Raw genomic sequence first — 14,691 nt, 5'->3', positions numbered from 1 at the left:
TGTCCGACTCTCCCCCTCGCTCACCTTATTCCAGACACCATGGTTATTTGCTGTTTTCAAATATGCCCACCGCCTGCATAGCCTGGGGCCCTCTGGGCTGGCATTTCCTCACTCTGGCATGCTCTCCCCCAGATATCCCGCAGCTCCTTCCCCTCTTCCTCCAAGGCTTGGCTCAAATGTCATCTTTTCAATGAGACCTACCATGATCACCCTATTTAAACTTGCAGCGCCCCACCCAGCACTTCCAATCTTCCACTTTATTTTTCCCCACTTTCTAACACACTGTATTTTACTAATTATGTTTATTGCTTACCCGAATGCCTCCTATCACCAGACCGTAAGTTCCATGAGGCTGAGGAATTTTGTCAGAGTTTCTCCCTGATGTAGACCAAGTGCCTAGAAAAATGTCAAGCACATGGTAAGCGCTCAGTAAAAATTTTATTGAATGAATGAATAAATATACGCATCTTGTGTCCAGACATTGTGCTAAAGGAAGGCTTTACATTTAATATCACTTTTGGTCTCCCAACAGTCTTAGAAGGTATATTGTTAACCATCATTGAACAAAGAAACTAAGACTCAGAGTGGTTAAGTAATGTGTCCAGGCCACACAGCTAGTGTAGTGGAGCCCAAGTCCATTTGATGCCATGGTGCCTGTTCTCACCTGTGCCCCTGGGTCTGAGGGCTTTGGTCCCAGTCCTGTTCATTTATTCGATTGCCTGAGAGATCTTGGCTCCCTTCTCATAGCTCAGTTTACTTTTTTGTGATGAGGCTGTGTATATAGACTCCCTGCCATCTTTTCACCTGCATTTTAACTATTCCTGAACATCATCCATGTTATAAAGAGGGAAGGCAGATCCCTATTTCGAATAACTCAAGACTCCTGTGAAGCTGAAAGCTGGATAAAATGATAACTAAAAATACCTTCTATTCTTTTCCATTCTTAGAGTTAGTGAATTCTTGAGATGCCACGAAAGCGAATAATATCTCTAAATTCTCTCAGTGGAGGTAGGAGGAGCCAGAAATATTCGTGCTCTAGGAGCCTAGCACATAGATCTTTCTGAATATAGCATCCCATTTACTGATGTAGGCTTTGAAGCACACCTTGGAGTTAGATTCTCTTGCTTTCACATTTATTGTGGAACCCGGGCTTATCCCACCTGGTCTCAGGCACGTCCACTACTGCTAGTGGGGAGCATCAGCTTTGTCTAGCTGGGTATTACCGTTGTGTTATAAGAATAGTAAACTGCCAGAAAACACTGTCTCAGCCATCACTGTTCGTCAGTGGAGACTGTCACAACCAGGGCTTGGGGCCTAGGGTGCTATATCGCATCACCAGAAATAAGAACAGATTGATATCAGTAAAAGGGTAGAGAAAGAGCCCCAAACCTCCCTCTCTGGGATCTGGTCTGATCACCCACATTTTTTGTCCCATTGGTCATTCTCGCAGTACACTCTCTGCCTTCCACTGAACACAGCACTATTTTAGAATAGTCCCTCTGCTTTTTCTATCTCAACTCCAGAAATGATGGACTCCCTGCATACCTACTAGGACTCCATCTTATTTGGCACCTACGGGCCAAGCAGAGCAATGTCCTCTACTAGAAATAGTTACCCCAGAATGCATCCCCTAAGACTCTGCCTCCTGTATCTTAAATTGGTTAAACACTACCATCCCCTGAGCATCGGTGCAAAAGAGCAATGGAAAGCAGACATAGTTTGAAATCTTGACTCCAGCCCACACTGGCTATGTGATCTTGGGCAGGTAACCTGGCCTCTCTCTGAATGTCCTCATTTGTAGGACAGAGACATTCATATCCACCTTGCAGTGGTGGTGTAAGGATTGGAATTCACATCTGTAAAGCTCTTGGTAGTCAATAGGCCATTAATAAATAGCTGGGAATACCATAGATCTTTATATTCCAAATCACTATCCACTTTGTCTCTTGATCCTATTTTAACAAACTGAGAATTTTAAAATCCTGAAAGTCTAAATGGATTTCTGGACTGAAATTATTTTTAATGCACCCGAGGGTGCTGGCTACAAGAGTTTAGTTGCTAAAGAATTGGTATATCCTGGTATGCAGAGACATCACTGGAAACCTTGCCCCAAAGTAGATTCAAATTGCTCCCAAAGTTGTGAATTCTATTCACTTAGCTAACCATTTTTGATCTACTATGTTGTTTGGCCCTGTACTAGCCACTTAGGACACTGGGGAAGCAAGATCTGGCCCCTGGCTTCATGAGCAATGGGCAAGATGGAAAAGTAAGAAAATCATTGCAATGTCTGGGTAGAGTAGGAGTAGAAATTTTATCCATTCCAACCCAAGAACCCCCTATAATGATGACTGTGTCATTACCAGCAATCCTGAATTCACTTGGAATTGTGGCAAGGAATCAAGCTACAATGCCTTTATGCTAACAGGGGTCAAGCGGGCAAAGTTCTGGCTTAGAAACCTGTAGACTTCGTTTTTTCATCCCCAGAATTAACACTGGATCTGAGACAAAGAATTGCTCTCCAGGTCTCAGTTCCCAGCTGCTTAGGAAGGAAATGTAAACAAATCTCCTTTCTGACAGGTTTAATGAGAAAACCGTTAATGACAAAGCTTTGAGCTCCATAGGGAAAAATGTGAAGGCTATCCAAATTCACTGCCACTTTGCCGCATCACCAAGTTCAGTCTTCGCAATGTATGCCTTGGAGGTGGAAATATCAAGGATACAAATTAAATTGAAAGATTACTCATTTGGAACTGTAGAATGCACTAGATTAATTTATGTGTCACCACAGATCAACAAGCTTGTCTGCATATTGGTCTGGATGGTCCTAGGAAAGGTTCCACATTCCTGCAGTCATGGGCCCAGGCTGCTGTGGTACTGCGGCCACACTGCGGCCACTCCAGATTCTTCATGTTGCCCAGGGCATGTCATGACAGTGCCTCGCTGTGTCCCTGAACCAAATGCCTGCCTCCTGCTGCCTGGGGCTTCCCTATTGCTTTTGCAGGACCTACTTGGTACCCAAGTATATGCAACCCAGAAGTGCAGGGGGGTTAATGCTTCATGGGGGCAAACATGAAAAGCCCCCATGGACCATTCATGCATGGGAACTGGAGAGAAAGTCTTCTTCCCTTTTCCCCCTGGATGGACTGGTGGGGATCCAGTAGCTTCGTACATCCTCTCCTGCAAAATGTAGCCACCGGCTCCTTATGTTTGCACTCCCTTATATTTACTCTGCCTACCTTCTTGCCTCATCTCCCTCAATTCTCCCTCCTGCTTTCCTGGGGTTGCACTTGCCAATAAAGTATTAATCTAAGCACTTTTGCCTCAGGCTCTGTATTTTCAGGAAACATGGGTAAAGACAAAGAATATTATAACTGAAATTGACCTTAGAGATATTCTCGTTGAAGGCTTTCATTTTACAGAAGAGAAAACTGAAACCAATGGGGCAGAAGTAAAGCGAATTACTCAAACTGCTTGCTGCAGGCTCTAGGTTCAGTATTCTTTAAGTAACATCATACACCCACATATTTATATGTATATACGCATATATACATATACATATGTGTGTATGAGCATGTATATATGTGTATATACATACATATATATAAAATCTTATTTATTTCCTTTTCTGCCTTCCTTAGAGATAGCAGACAAGATCTACAATCTCTTCAATGGTTATACCAGTGGAAAGGAGCAACAGACCGCCTACAACACGCTTCTGGATCTGGGTTCCCCCACGCTACATCGTGTTCTCTACCACTATAACCAGCACTATGAGAGTTTTGGAGAATTCACCTGGCGGTGTGAGGATGAATTAGGCCCCAGGTAATCAATAAATTTCCTTGCCTCTTTTAAAGACCTCAGCTCTCTGAAATTTTGTATCTCCTCCACTGTAATACTGTGCCCACGAGTTTCCAGAGATTTCCTGGATGAGCTTAGGTACTTGGAGAAGTAAGTCCTATGCTTTTAGACAGCTCAGTTCGTACAGAATAGTTTTGGATAAACTATACTTAAGTAGTCGAGTCATGAATGCATTTCCTGAACTCTGCAAAACACATTGCCCTCGACCTGTTTTACCCCCTCTTTTTCACAGTGACACAACATTCCGAATGTTAAAACTAAAGGAACTGAAAGCTTAGTCTTGTGAAAGAAAATTAGAAATTTTATTGAAGAATTTTAGAATTGAAGAATTTATTGAGGAATATCGAAAGAATTTTATTTTATTGTCCATAGTATTTATTGGTTATCCAAAAAATATTTATTGCACATGAACTTTTTGTATATTATAGGCATTATACAGATATATCTTGAGCTAAGTTCCACATTGTCCTGAAAGACAACGTGAGGTCAGCCAATGACCCACCTTGATATCTATCTTGACCAAAGTTAGGATAGTGTTTGCCAACCTCCTCCGGCCTCAAGGCTACAACTTCCCAATACTCAATACCCACTGCTTTTTAATTGCACACCACCAATAGAGATCTTTGAAAGAGAGGAATGGGAAGAATGTATAGAGATATCATCTTTCTTTTGTTCTGTTCATCATGGCTGTATATTACTGCTTTGGGAAAAACAGATTTCCCTGGAAATACTGGAGTTTTCCCATAGATATGGTGAAGAGGCTTTTCACAGGAATGTTAGTCCCTATCTGTTTCAAAATTATTTAGGCGCCCTTGAAGACAAAAAAAAATAGGGCAAGGATTGTGAGAATAGAAAAAAGAAAGAAGGAAAATAAAAGAAAATCAACACTGTAGAATCTTCCAGCACTTAGAGAATTCTTGCACTCCAGTCAATAGGGCTGAATGAAAGTATGGCCCAAAAGTCACCCCATTTATCTGACCTCTGACCAAACTGGAGGGAGACTCAGCCTCAGGGTCCTGAGACCCAGCCTCTTATGACCTGAAATTATGAACTTTCCTAGAAGACCAGTGTGCAGGACATTTCTCCCTGTTTTCTTACTTTTGAAGGAAGAAAGAAATTTAGGATTATCTTCCTGAAATAAAATGATTTCATGTGTAAGTTCAGCTAGAATCTTTCTCCATTCCATAAATTATTTCCTGAAGTTTATAAAGGTTGGGAGCCCTTGAGCAAACAGATGCCACTGCTATGGACCAAGACACAGAGGGAAATATATAAGGGACTTTTAATTTGTTTTGTCTCAGTTTTGGTAAAAAGCAAATCCTAGGTTAGAAAGCAGAAACATATTGAGAAATATCCTGCTGCTCAATACCTTATCATTACTCCTGCCCTTGTTATTACTCTCACCTAATGTCATCCCCTCTTTGTAACTCTCTCCCCCACTGCTCACTGCCTTCCACCTCTCCCTCCAATCCCTCCTTCCTCTCTGCTCCCGCCCCGCCCTTCGTCTTCCTTCTGACATCTATTGAGTGTATATCTACAGTTCTTTGTTAGGGAACATAAACGCCACGATTTGAATAGCACTAACATTGCCTGTATCATCTTGATTTCTAAGGGTATTTGGATTGTTTTAAAAATTTCTCTCTTGTCGGGGCTGGCCCCGTGGCCGAGTGGTTAAGTTCGCGTGCTCCGCTGCAGGCGGCCCAGTGTTTCGTTGGTTCGAATCCTGGGCGCGGACATGACACTGCTCATCAGACTACACTGAGGCAGCGTCCCACATGCCACAACTAGAAGGACCCACAGCAAAGAATATACAACTGTGTACCAGGGGGCTTTGGGGAGAAAAAGGGAAAAAATAAAATCTTAAAAAAAAAAAAAATTTCTCTCTTGTAACTCAAGAGTCAGGAGGGAAATTGGTTAATGAAGAAAGTAAGCAGGGGAAGAAATGTGGATCTCAGCACAAAGTAAGGCCTGCTGCTGACCATACGCTCTTTTCCCAAAACTCTCCTCCTGGGAGACTCGTGTGTAATCCTGGTTCTCAAGGCTACATATTAGAAAAAAATGTATAGTTTCATCAGCTGGCGGAAAATAAAGTTTTACTTTTTGGTGTTGTGGATCTCAGGGAGAACCAGAGGAAAGGGAAGGTCCTTTGCGTGGAGATACGTCAACCCACTCTGGAGTTAGCCATGAGAACAAATGGAAAAGGGTCTGTGGGGTACACAGCTCCTGTGAGCAGGCAGAAAGGTCCCCTCAGTTCGGTTAAATCCAATTCTGTTAAAATTCATGGAGGCCTCTGGATTGAGTTGAGGGTTGACATACTTTGACAGGGCCACAGACTCAGAGATGGCCAAGGCAGACCCAAATTTTTATTATTAAAAAAAAAGTGACCAATAAAAGTAGTCCAAAGACCCATGGCCTAATTAAATCCATTTGTTTGAAAAGATGGCTGGGATGTGTTCCTGTATCCATTTCTTGAAGATGATGCAGATACTGCCCCTCATTCTTCCTTCAATCCCCCTTCCTCTACCTCCCAAGAATTTTTCAGCAACTAATGACATGTAGAGGACAGATTAAGGGGAAGGACTGCCAGAGTGCTTGGTGATGACGACTTTTGGAAAGCCCGCTTGGCCAAACTGCAAAGCTGATAGGCAGAGGAGAGAGCATCTGCCTAAGATACTATTTAGTCGGCAGAGTGTTTGTTTGATTTCCTCTGACCCACCCTTGAAGTTGGAGAAAATATGACTTCCTCTCCAAAGACCTTACACTCTCTTAGCCCCTTGACTTTGCTGCTAAAGCTCAACACCTTTCCTCCCGCGTCATCTCCACCCCTCTCTCAGCATGCCCTCCCAGGAATGCAGTGAGCTGCCAGGACAGAAGAAGAGCAATGAAATGAACGTGGTTATTGTTCTTTGAAAGCTCATACTAGACAGGGTGCAGAAACTTCCAGTTTCTGGAAAGAATTGTTGATTAAATTAGAAAAAAGATGGTTCCTCACATGAGAAAGTAGCCTAGAAGTTGATAAATACTGCAAGGGGTACCGTTCATTGAGCTTTCCAGAACAGCATTTTCCAGCCTCACCTAAGCTTGTTCAAGCAAGTTCAAGCTTCCATGGGTCTCTGGTCACTAGGTCTCTGAAGAAGGAGAACACAGCTGAGTGAGGGACTCCTGCTCCTTCACTCATCCTAAGTGTTCAGAGTCAATGCCAGTGAGGTCTGAGAATTGGCTCTCTGACACCAGAAATGCATGCCAAAAGAAGCCCACACGGCAATGGGACAGAGCATGGTAATAGCCCATTTTCCCAAGCTATGCATAGAGGCTCAACTCTCTATTCCTGGCCCGCAGGGATCACTCCTTTCCAGTGCATGTGAACTTAGGGAGAACTTGCCCTCCTCTGCTCCTTTCTCTCTAGGGATCTGCAGCAGCTCAGGCACCCTCTCATCACCTCCTTTCCCCCTCCTTCAATTGGAGCTCCATGGCAGTGGCCTCCTTCCTTCCTGAGGAAGATGGTGGAACGGAGCAGGAGCTCACCGGGAGGTTAAGTGGGTGATGTGTGCCACTGAGAGTCTGCATTTTCCCAAAGAATGACCATGTGTCAGTGCGTACCAAGGGAATTATTGTCCTCACCCTCAGACTATAATTACCTCCACATAGGCATAATTAGTCACATTTCGTATCCCCTGAAATTCAGTATATCGGCTGCTTCTACTCAGTTCAGAAATAGCCTTGCAGAGGGAAGTATTCAGTCAAACACCTTATTTGTCATTTAATGATGATAAATTACTGGCTTTAAAGAAAATTGATTTGATTTGTCTCTCAAGACTGCCAACTCTATGATTTTTAAAGGGCATGCATTCCCACCAAAATATTAGTTAATTTCTCTTCTTTATTTTTTGTTATTGCATTTTGTTTCTCTGTTTCATTTTGGTTCCTGCCCCACTTTGTGCATCCATCCTATTATTTCATTCATGCATTCATTCACTTACAAATGTTTATGGAAAACCCCCTGTTCTACATGCCAATGATAGAACAGTAAGAAAAACCAACGAGGCTCTGCCCTCTTGAAGTTGACAGCCTCACACTATGTGCCTTTCTCGCCTTCTCTTCTTTCTAACCTGAGTCTCCTCCATGCTCAATCCACAGGAAAGCTGGCCTCATCCTTTCCCAGCTTGGGGATCTCAGCAGTTGGTGCAATGGACTCCTTCGGGAACCCAAGATAAGCTTGCGCCGCAGCTCCCTCAAGTACCTGGGCTGCCGCTACAGCGAGATCAAGCCCTATGGACTTGACTGGTCAGAGCTCAGCCGGGACCTCAGGAAGACGTGCGAGGAGCAGACCCTTAGTGTCCCCTACAACGATTATGGGGACAGCAAAGACATCTAGCACCATGATGCCAGAGAGCGGCTGCCGAAAGGAAGCAGGAGAGAGGAGGGGGACATTGGGGTTGGTTTGTGGATTTTTAATATTTTTTAATGAAACATTAAAACCTCCACAGGCAACATCTAAACCAGGGAGGAAGTGATCCTTGCTCCTTGCAGAACCTCTTCGGACTGATGTTCTTCATCTGCATGATCAGTCAACGTGCCAGCCAGCGGCTTCATGCAGCGCCATTTCTCTTCAGGGGATTACTTTGGGGCTTGTTTTGTGGTTAATTTGTTTTGTTTATTTTTCTCCCAAGAGGTTCATCAAAATGCAGAAGAGTTCTGTCATGCTTCCCGTGAAGGTCCATCAGGTTGAGGCACCCCATGCTCATTGAGTTCCTGAGTCCCTTGCAACTGGGGACAGAGATGAGGCCAGAAAGTTGTTAGACCAGCCTCAGGCATTCCTCAGGCAGCATCTGGGAGCCTAAGCTCTGCTCATAGAGAAAGACAGTAAGAACATTGGGAAGGGGATGCCTGTGTAGGTCTCATGAGTCTCCCCCCAGGCCCTCCTATTGCTATCTTCACACCTCACAGGTGACCTCAGCCTCTGTTCTGGGCTCCAGTGGGTCTTCTGGATTTTTAGCTCCTTCCCCATTTTAAGACAGGACTGGAATTAAATCTCCTGTGGCCTCTGCCCTCTCCTCCAAACAATATGATCTTTAAGAGGCAACAACATGATACCTGTCAAATGCATCTTCAGAGTAGTCTAGCTGGGAGACTAGTTAGCAGTCCACATTTTAGAAAAGGAGCATAGTTCATCGTTTTAAAACACTCCTGTGCCTCCAGGATGGACTTCTCCAGCCCACCAGTATACATCACATGGCTGGATTCTCTTCAGTGTTTGCACCGCTTACCCTGGACAGATAAGCCTTGGTTGATGTCTGCTGTGGTCCAGGAGGGGTTAACACCTCCACGTCAGTGTTTTAGTGAACTAAGGCTATTACTGATCACAGAAAGCTTCTGTCCATTCCCTCCCTTCTTGCTAAATTGCTAAATTATGTTGCTAGTTTTGCAAATCATTGCTCTGGATCACCATCAGCAGAATTCTACCAATTTCCCCTCCCATCTAGTGGCCAGGAGTAGCAGTGATTCTGTGTAGACGGGCTCCATGGACCGCAGGTAGGGGCCAGGCCCCTGTTTCTGCCCCACTGGCCGAGGATTGGCACAGGCACAAATGGTGGCCCAGCTAACAGAAAGCCCAGCCTTTCAAAAAGAGCTTTGCAGGGCTAAGTGGACCACCAACAGCCTTAGCTGTCCCCAAACACCTTGGAGGCCTGAATACACTCTTTCAGCCACCCTGCCTTTGACCAGGGCTCCTCATTTGGAAACATAAGAGAAAGGTCAGGAAGGAGATGCAGGATCCATAAGACCAGTCACTGAGCCATATTAATTTTTTTCCGAATAGTAATAATGACAGATTACATTTATTGAGTGCTTACTGTATGCAGATGCTGCTCTTAGCACTTTCATACCACTGAATTCTTACAGCAACCCCGTAAGGGAAGTCTTGTTCTCGGCTCCATTTCGGTGATGAGGAAAGTGAGGCAGAGAGAGGTTATGCAACTTGCCCCAAATGCCTCATTTACTATCTGCTGGAACTACTATATGGATTCAAGCAGTCGGACTCAGAGCACAGGATTCCTCTGCCATGCTCAGCACCGCACTCAGTATTGCCGGGGCAGCTGTCCGAGCTCTAAGCTCCATGGGGGGCCTGCCCAGAGATCTTGGCCTCTCCCACCCTCCATGGTACAGATGTGCCACGGTGCGCTCTGCCGCTGGGGCAAGTGCCCTTTGGGACACGGTCTGCAGTATGAGCCTTCCCCTCTGGAGCCTGGAGCGAAGCCTCCGGTCAGACTGCCAGCACAATCTGCTGTCTGGGTCTTTCCAGAGAAAGATCTAAAGGTTTATTTTGCCCTCTAGAATGCACTTGCCTCAGAGACTCCCCCACATCTGGAGCGAAGGCTGGCAGAAAACTCGGCCCTGCCACTGTGGTCAATGCAGGGCCTCAGGTAAAATGCCTCAAGGGACAAGCCCCTCACCGGAAGGGAGCAGAGAGGAAGATGCCGTAGACAGTTGGACACCCACCAGCAGCAGGGCTGAGGGCAGAGCTTCTGTGCCGCTGCTCCTGTTTGGCTGTCCTTTTATTCAAGTCTGCACAGGAAGGGGGTCTGCGCAGTGTGGGTGGGAGGCTGCCAAGGCTGCGCTACCTTCCTGCCCAGGCAGGGGGTCCGGTACGAGCCCTGGGCCAGGAATGAGGACAGGGAGGGACCTCAGGATCGCCCTTTTTGGTCCCCTCCTTCTGTTTTATTAAAATAAAAGAGGCTCACTCTCCCCCTTTCTCCTTCCATCTTTTCCCGGCTCTCCCAGTCCCTCCACCTCCTTTCCATCTCTTTATCTTTGTCTTCTCCTGTCTGTGACCTTTCCTCCTGGCTGGGGTCCCTTCCTTCTCTGTGATTCTCTTCCTACTTCAGTGTCCCTGGTGCCCTCCTCACTGCACACCTGTGTGCATGTACACACGCACATGCTACACACACACTGTACGCAATCCCACACACCATACACACACAGCACACACACTACAAACACACTCCGTATACACCCCCGCACCCTCACACAACATACACATACACCACACACACATACACACCACACACACACTATAGGTGCACAAATACACTATGCACACTATATACACACACTACACACACACACACACACACACACACTATACACACAACCCCTAGGGCTGGGTCCCACCTACTGTCAGTTAAAAGTAAGGCCAAAATGAATAGGGCAGGAGAGAGTCTTAGGACCCCCTGAGGATGTAACAGGGGGATTTTGCCCTAAGAAGACACTCGCCATCACCCCCTGACATTTCCCGAAGCTTGCCTGGAGGAACCCATCCTGACTAGAAAGGGTGGTGGTACTGGGCCAGTAATCAACCTCAAGTTTCCAAGCTGCCAAACAGGTCTTAATGGAGTCCCTTATGTCTACCCACCCTCTCCCGGCTCTGGGGCTCCCACGAGACCGCCGGTGTCTCCTCTTGAATGGACAGGACCCACTGTGACAGCATTAGACCTCTGAGTGTGCAATCATTTTCCATGGAGTCCGGTCCGGCCATTATTTTTAGTTAATTACACTTCTTGATATTCAGATGTTCTATTAAAAAACTGAGTGTGAAAAAAACCCGCTTTACTTCTATAGAAGGAAGAAAGACTATGATGTGACCAGCTTCGGGTATAACAGTATTGTTTAAAGGGATTATTGTACGATTATAAAAAAATGGAATAATCAACTAAATAATAAACAACGCTGTTAGTAAGTGTTGGGTGTGTGGATGCTACTGCATGTCTTTCAATAATCAGAGTGATCTGGTTGGACCCACTGGGGAACTGTCAGTTTTAAATGTTTCATCTTAGATTCCAAATACATGAGCCTTCTAGCCCATGATCCTAACTAAAAAAAAAAGTTAAATACTTCACAGCAAATTCCAAACCTATTGTTATGAAGTCGTGATTCTCATCTTCTGTCAGCGTCCAAATAATTAGCCAACGGAATGTATTTATTGCATATCTGCTGTATTTCAGCTGCTATTCACAGTGCAGAGGATACGCTGGTGAGTAAGACGATCTTGTTCTCCATCAAAGTACATGGGATTTTACGGGGAAAGTTAGACATTGAACCCGTCATTACAAGGGTGAAGAGAACTATGACACAGAAGCACACCATGCTTTGGGAGTTGCTGAAATTTACACTTTGGGTATCTAAGAAAAATGATGCAAAAGGCCAGCCCTGACACATTGCTGTCTTACTTTCTATAGAAGCATTTGGGACAGGCCGGCTGTTATGAAATGCTTCATAGTGGGTAGCCCAAACACTCAAATTTTTTTTCTCTCTCTAAAATATAACTTTAAGAAATGTTATCTCTGATGCCACCCAAACATATAATTCCCTTTAAATTCTTCAATAACCAGATATTAAATGTCTGCACACTTTAATAGGCCCTCTTGAAAAGTAATGATAAGAGTTCTAGTCTCCACACGAGCAGGAACTATTAACAGAAAATGAAGACTGTGGCAGTTTTAAAACATGGCCATCAATTCTTTGACACGTCTCCCATCTAGAAGTGTGTTCTATTGCCTGTCCCCTGAAAGGTTTATGACTGTTTTGACCTGCATATTATGATAAAAGTGACACTATGTGACTTCCAAGTCTGAGTCATAAAAGCCCTTGGGCCTTCTGCCTTCTTGTCTGGAAGTCTTGCTCTTGGAGCTCTGAGCCATCACATGAGAAATCTGAGGCCACCATGCTGGGGCCACCGTGCGGGAGAGGTCACGAGGAAGCACTCTGAGTCACTGCCCCAGCTGAGCCCAGCCTTCTAGACATTCCTGCGGAGGCACCAGACACGTGAATGAAGCTGCCCTGGACCCCCAAGACTGATCTCCCTGCCAGCTGCATACCACCCAGCAACTCCTATTAATGTCACATGGAAGAGAAGACTCGCCTGCCCAGCCCTGCCTGAATTCCTCCCCACCAAATGATGCAACAGAATAAAGTGGTGGTGGTTTTAAGCCACTATGGGGATCAGTCTGCTAAATAAACGGGAATTGATTGGGGGCCAACATTGCCTATTCCATCCATCCAATGACAGAGCATTCAGTAAGCCCTGTCCCAGATGTGAATTCACCATGAACAGGAGAGGAGATTTCCTGCAGGCTGGGCTGCATATGCATAACATCCCTCTCACCAAAAAGGTGAGTCTCTCCTCCAACAGAGGAGAGCAAAAAGAGGGGTGGACGTTTCTTCCCAATACTTCTGAGAGGGTGAACCTCAGGAACCGAGACGGAAACCCCAGGACGGGGGACAATTGTTCCAGGGTCAGCAAAAGAAGAAGGGAGAAGACAATTTGAGAAAAAGAAGAAATATTGGAAGGGAAGGGTTTCTTCCAATTACTTTGTTTGTCTGTCCTTTTGTATTTGGAACTTCCTGGATGTGAACGTGGACACCCCACACTTAATATATGCCAGGCACTGTGCTAAACCCTTTAACTGCATAATATTCTTCAATCTTCATTGCAATGCTGTGAAATTCATACTCTTAAGAAAGAGAAGCAGAGTCTCAGAGACTGTATATAACTTGCCCAAGATCACAGCTAAGTAGAAAGAAAGGCATTTCAACCAAGGGCTGTCTCACTCTAACCATCACAACACACTGCCTCTGCCGTTAATGAGTTTGTTTTTCATTGAGTTTCCTGGAAAGGGAAAAACTCCTCCCACTGAGACTTTGCAAATCACTGGCCGGTCACGCTCTGTCAGGCAATAAGAGAGAATGTGGCTGGAGCAGTGCAAACCAAACACTGTCATCAGGAAGACAACACAGAGTGCATAGCTTGTTTCCACAACTCAAGCATATTGTCACCTTTTGTCTGTTTGTTTGGGTTGTTCTGGGGTTTGTTGGGCTTGGTCTTTTTGTCTGTCATGTGAAGACAATGCAGAGCAGAGAAATTCTGACTCTGGCTCTATATGTGCAACATAGCCTGTATTGGGCCATAATGGTTCCTTTGGCCTATTCTCTGTGTTCTCCAGGCATCCATCATAACTCGCAATACTTGAGTAGAACTTGGGGAACAAAAGCCTCCTGCCCTTCAGGACAGCATAGGCTGATATGCTGATCCAGGACTCAGCCCTGATTTTGATAACCTACTGCCTCCCACCGCTGCTTCCATCATCACCTCCTATTTTATTGTTATTTCAACTGAACCAATTAACCAGCAGCTCAGCGTTGAGTGCAACCTCAACATTATGTAGAAGCAGCTGATGATTTTTCTTACACTTGGGAGTCCAGGACTGGGCTCATGTCTGAACTATTCCAAAGTGAGAAAAAGTGAACCTCTTTCTCCTGGGACTTCACAGTGTGTGCTGTAATTGGATTGATTCCCATAGGGATGGAGAGGTTTTGACATCATGTTTCTTCAGCAAAACTGCTTTTTGTTAGAGTTTATAAATATGCCTTTTCACACAGGGCTACAAATTAGTGTAATTGGTTCCTTACTATCTTTCCCAGTAGGAGATCCTCAGCCATATTCTGTGCTTAATAATTAGGAACGACTTCCTTTGTTTAGAAGGATTCAAATGTCAAGTAACCCTGAGGCTATTGCTATCCAATGAGTCGGACAATGCTCTCTGACCTACCAATTTAGAGATGAAACCACCTCACACCATGTCCTTGTGATGGCAGGACCTAAGTGCCCATGGGTAAGACTAGGACGGACATGCCTTCACTGTCATTTTGTCCTAGTGACTGTTAAGCATTACGTGGTAATGCATATACTCGTCAAAAGTCAATTGCTTCTTTGTCCTCAGATCTGTTTCTCAACCTTCTGCGGCTCCACTCTGTGTCACATAGAGCTGACTCTTGCAA

General features: G+C 45.0%; 1 protein-coding gene across 6 annotated transcripts in view; it reads left to right on the top strand.

The window, feature by feature from the left end:
- ASTN1 (astrotactin 1) overlaps positions 1 to 11,593 on the top strand; it is a 291,298-nt gene extending 279,705 nt beyond the window's left edge. For all 6 annotated transcript variants that reach the window (XM_001498262.7, XM_070267742.1, XM_070267740.1 and 3 more), the window contains 2 exons: positions 3,639 to 3,822; positions 7,996 to 11,593. In XM_001498262.7, the coding sequence (XP_001498312.3) occupies positions 3,639 to 3,822; positions 7,996 to 8,233 (422 nt within the window). In that variant the 3' untranslated portion in view covers positions 8,234 to 11,593. The remainder of the gene's footprint in view (positions 1 to 3,638; positions 3,823 to 7,995) is intronic.
- Positions 11,594 to 14,691: the final 3,098 nt, after the last annotated feature.

This window comes from Equus caballus, chromosome 5 (genome assembly GCF_041296265.1).
Source record: "Equus caballus isolate H_3958 breed thoroughbred chromosome 5, TB-T2T, whole genome shotgun sequence".
Classification (NCBI taxonomy): domain Eukaryota; kingdom Metazoa; phylum Chordata; class Mammalia; order Perissodactyla; family Equidae; genus Equus; species Equus caballus.
This window is presented reverse-complemented; position numbering and strand designations above follow the sequence as displayed.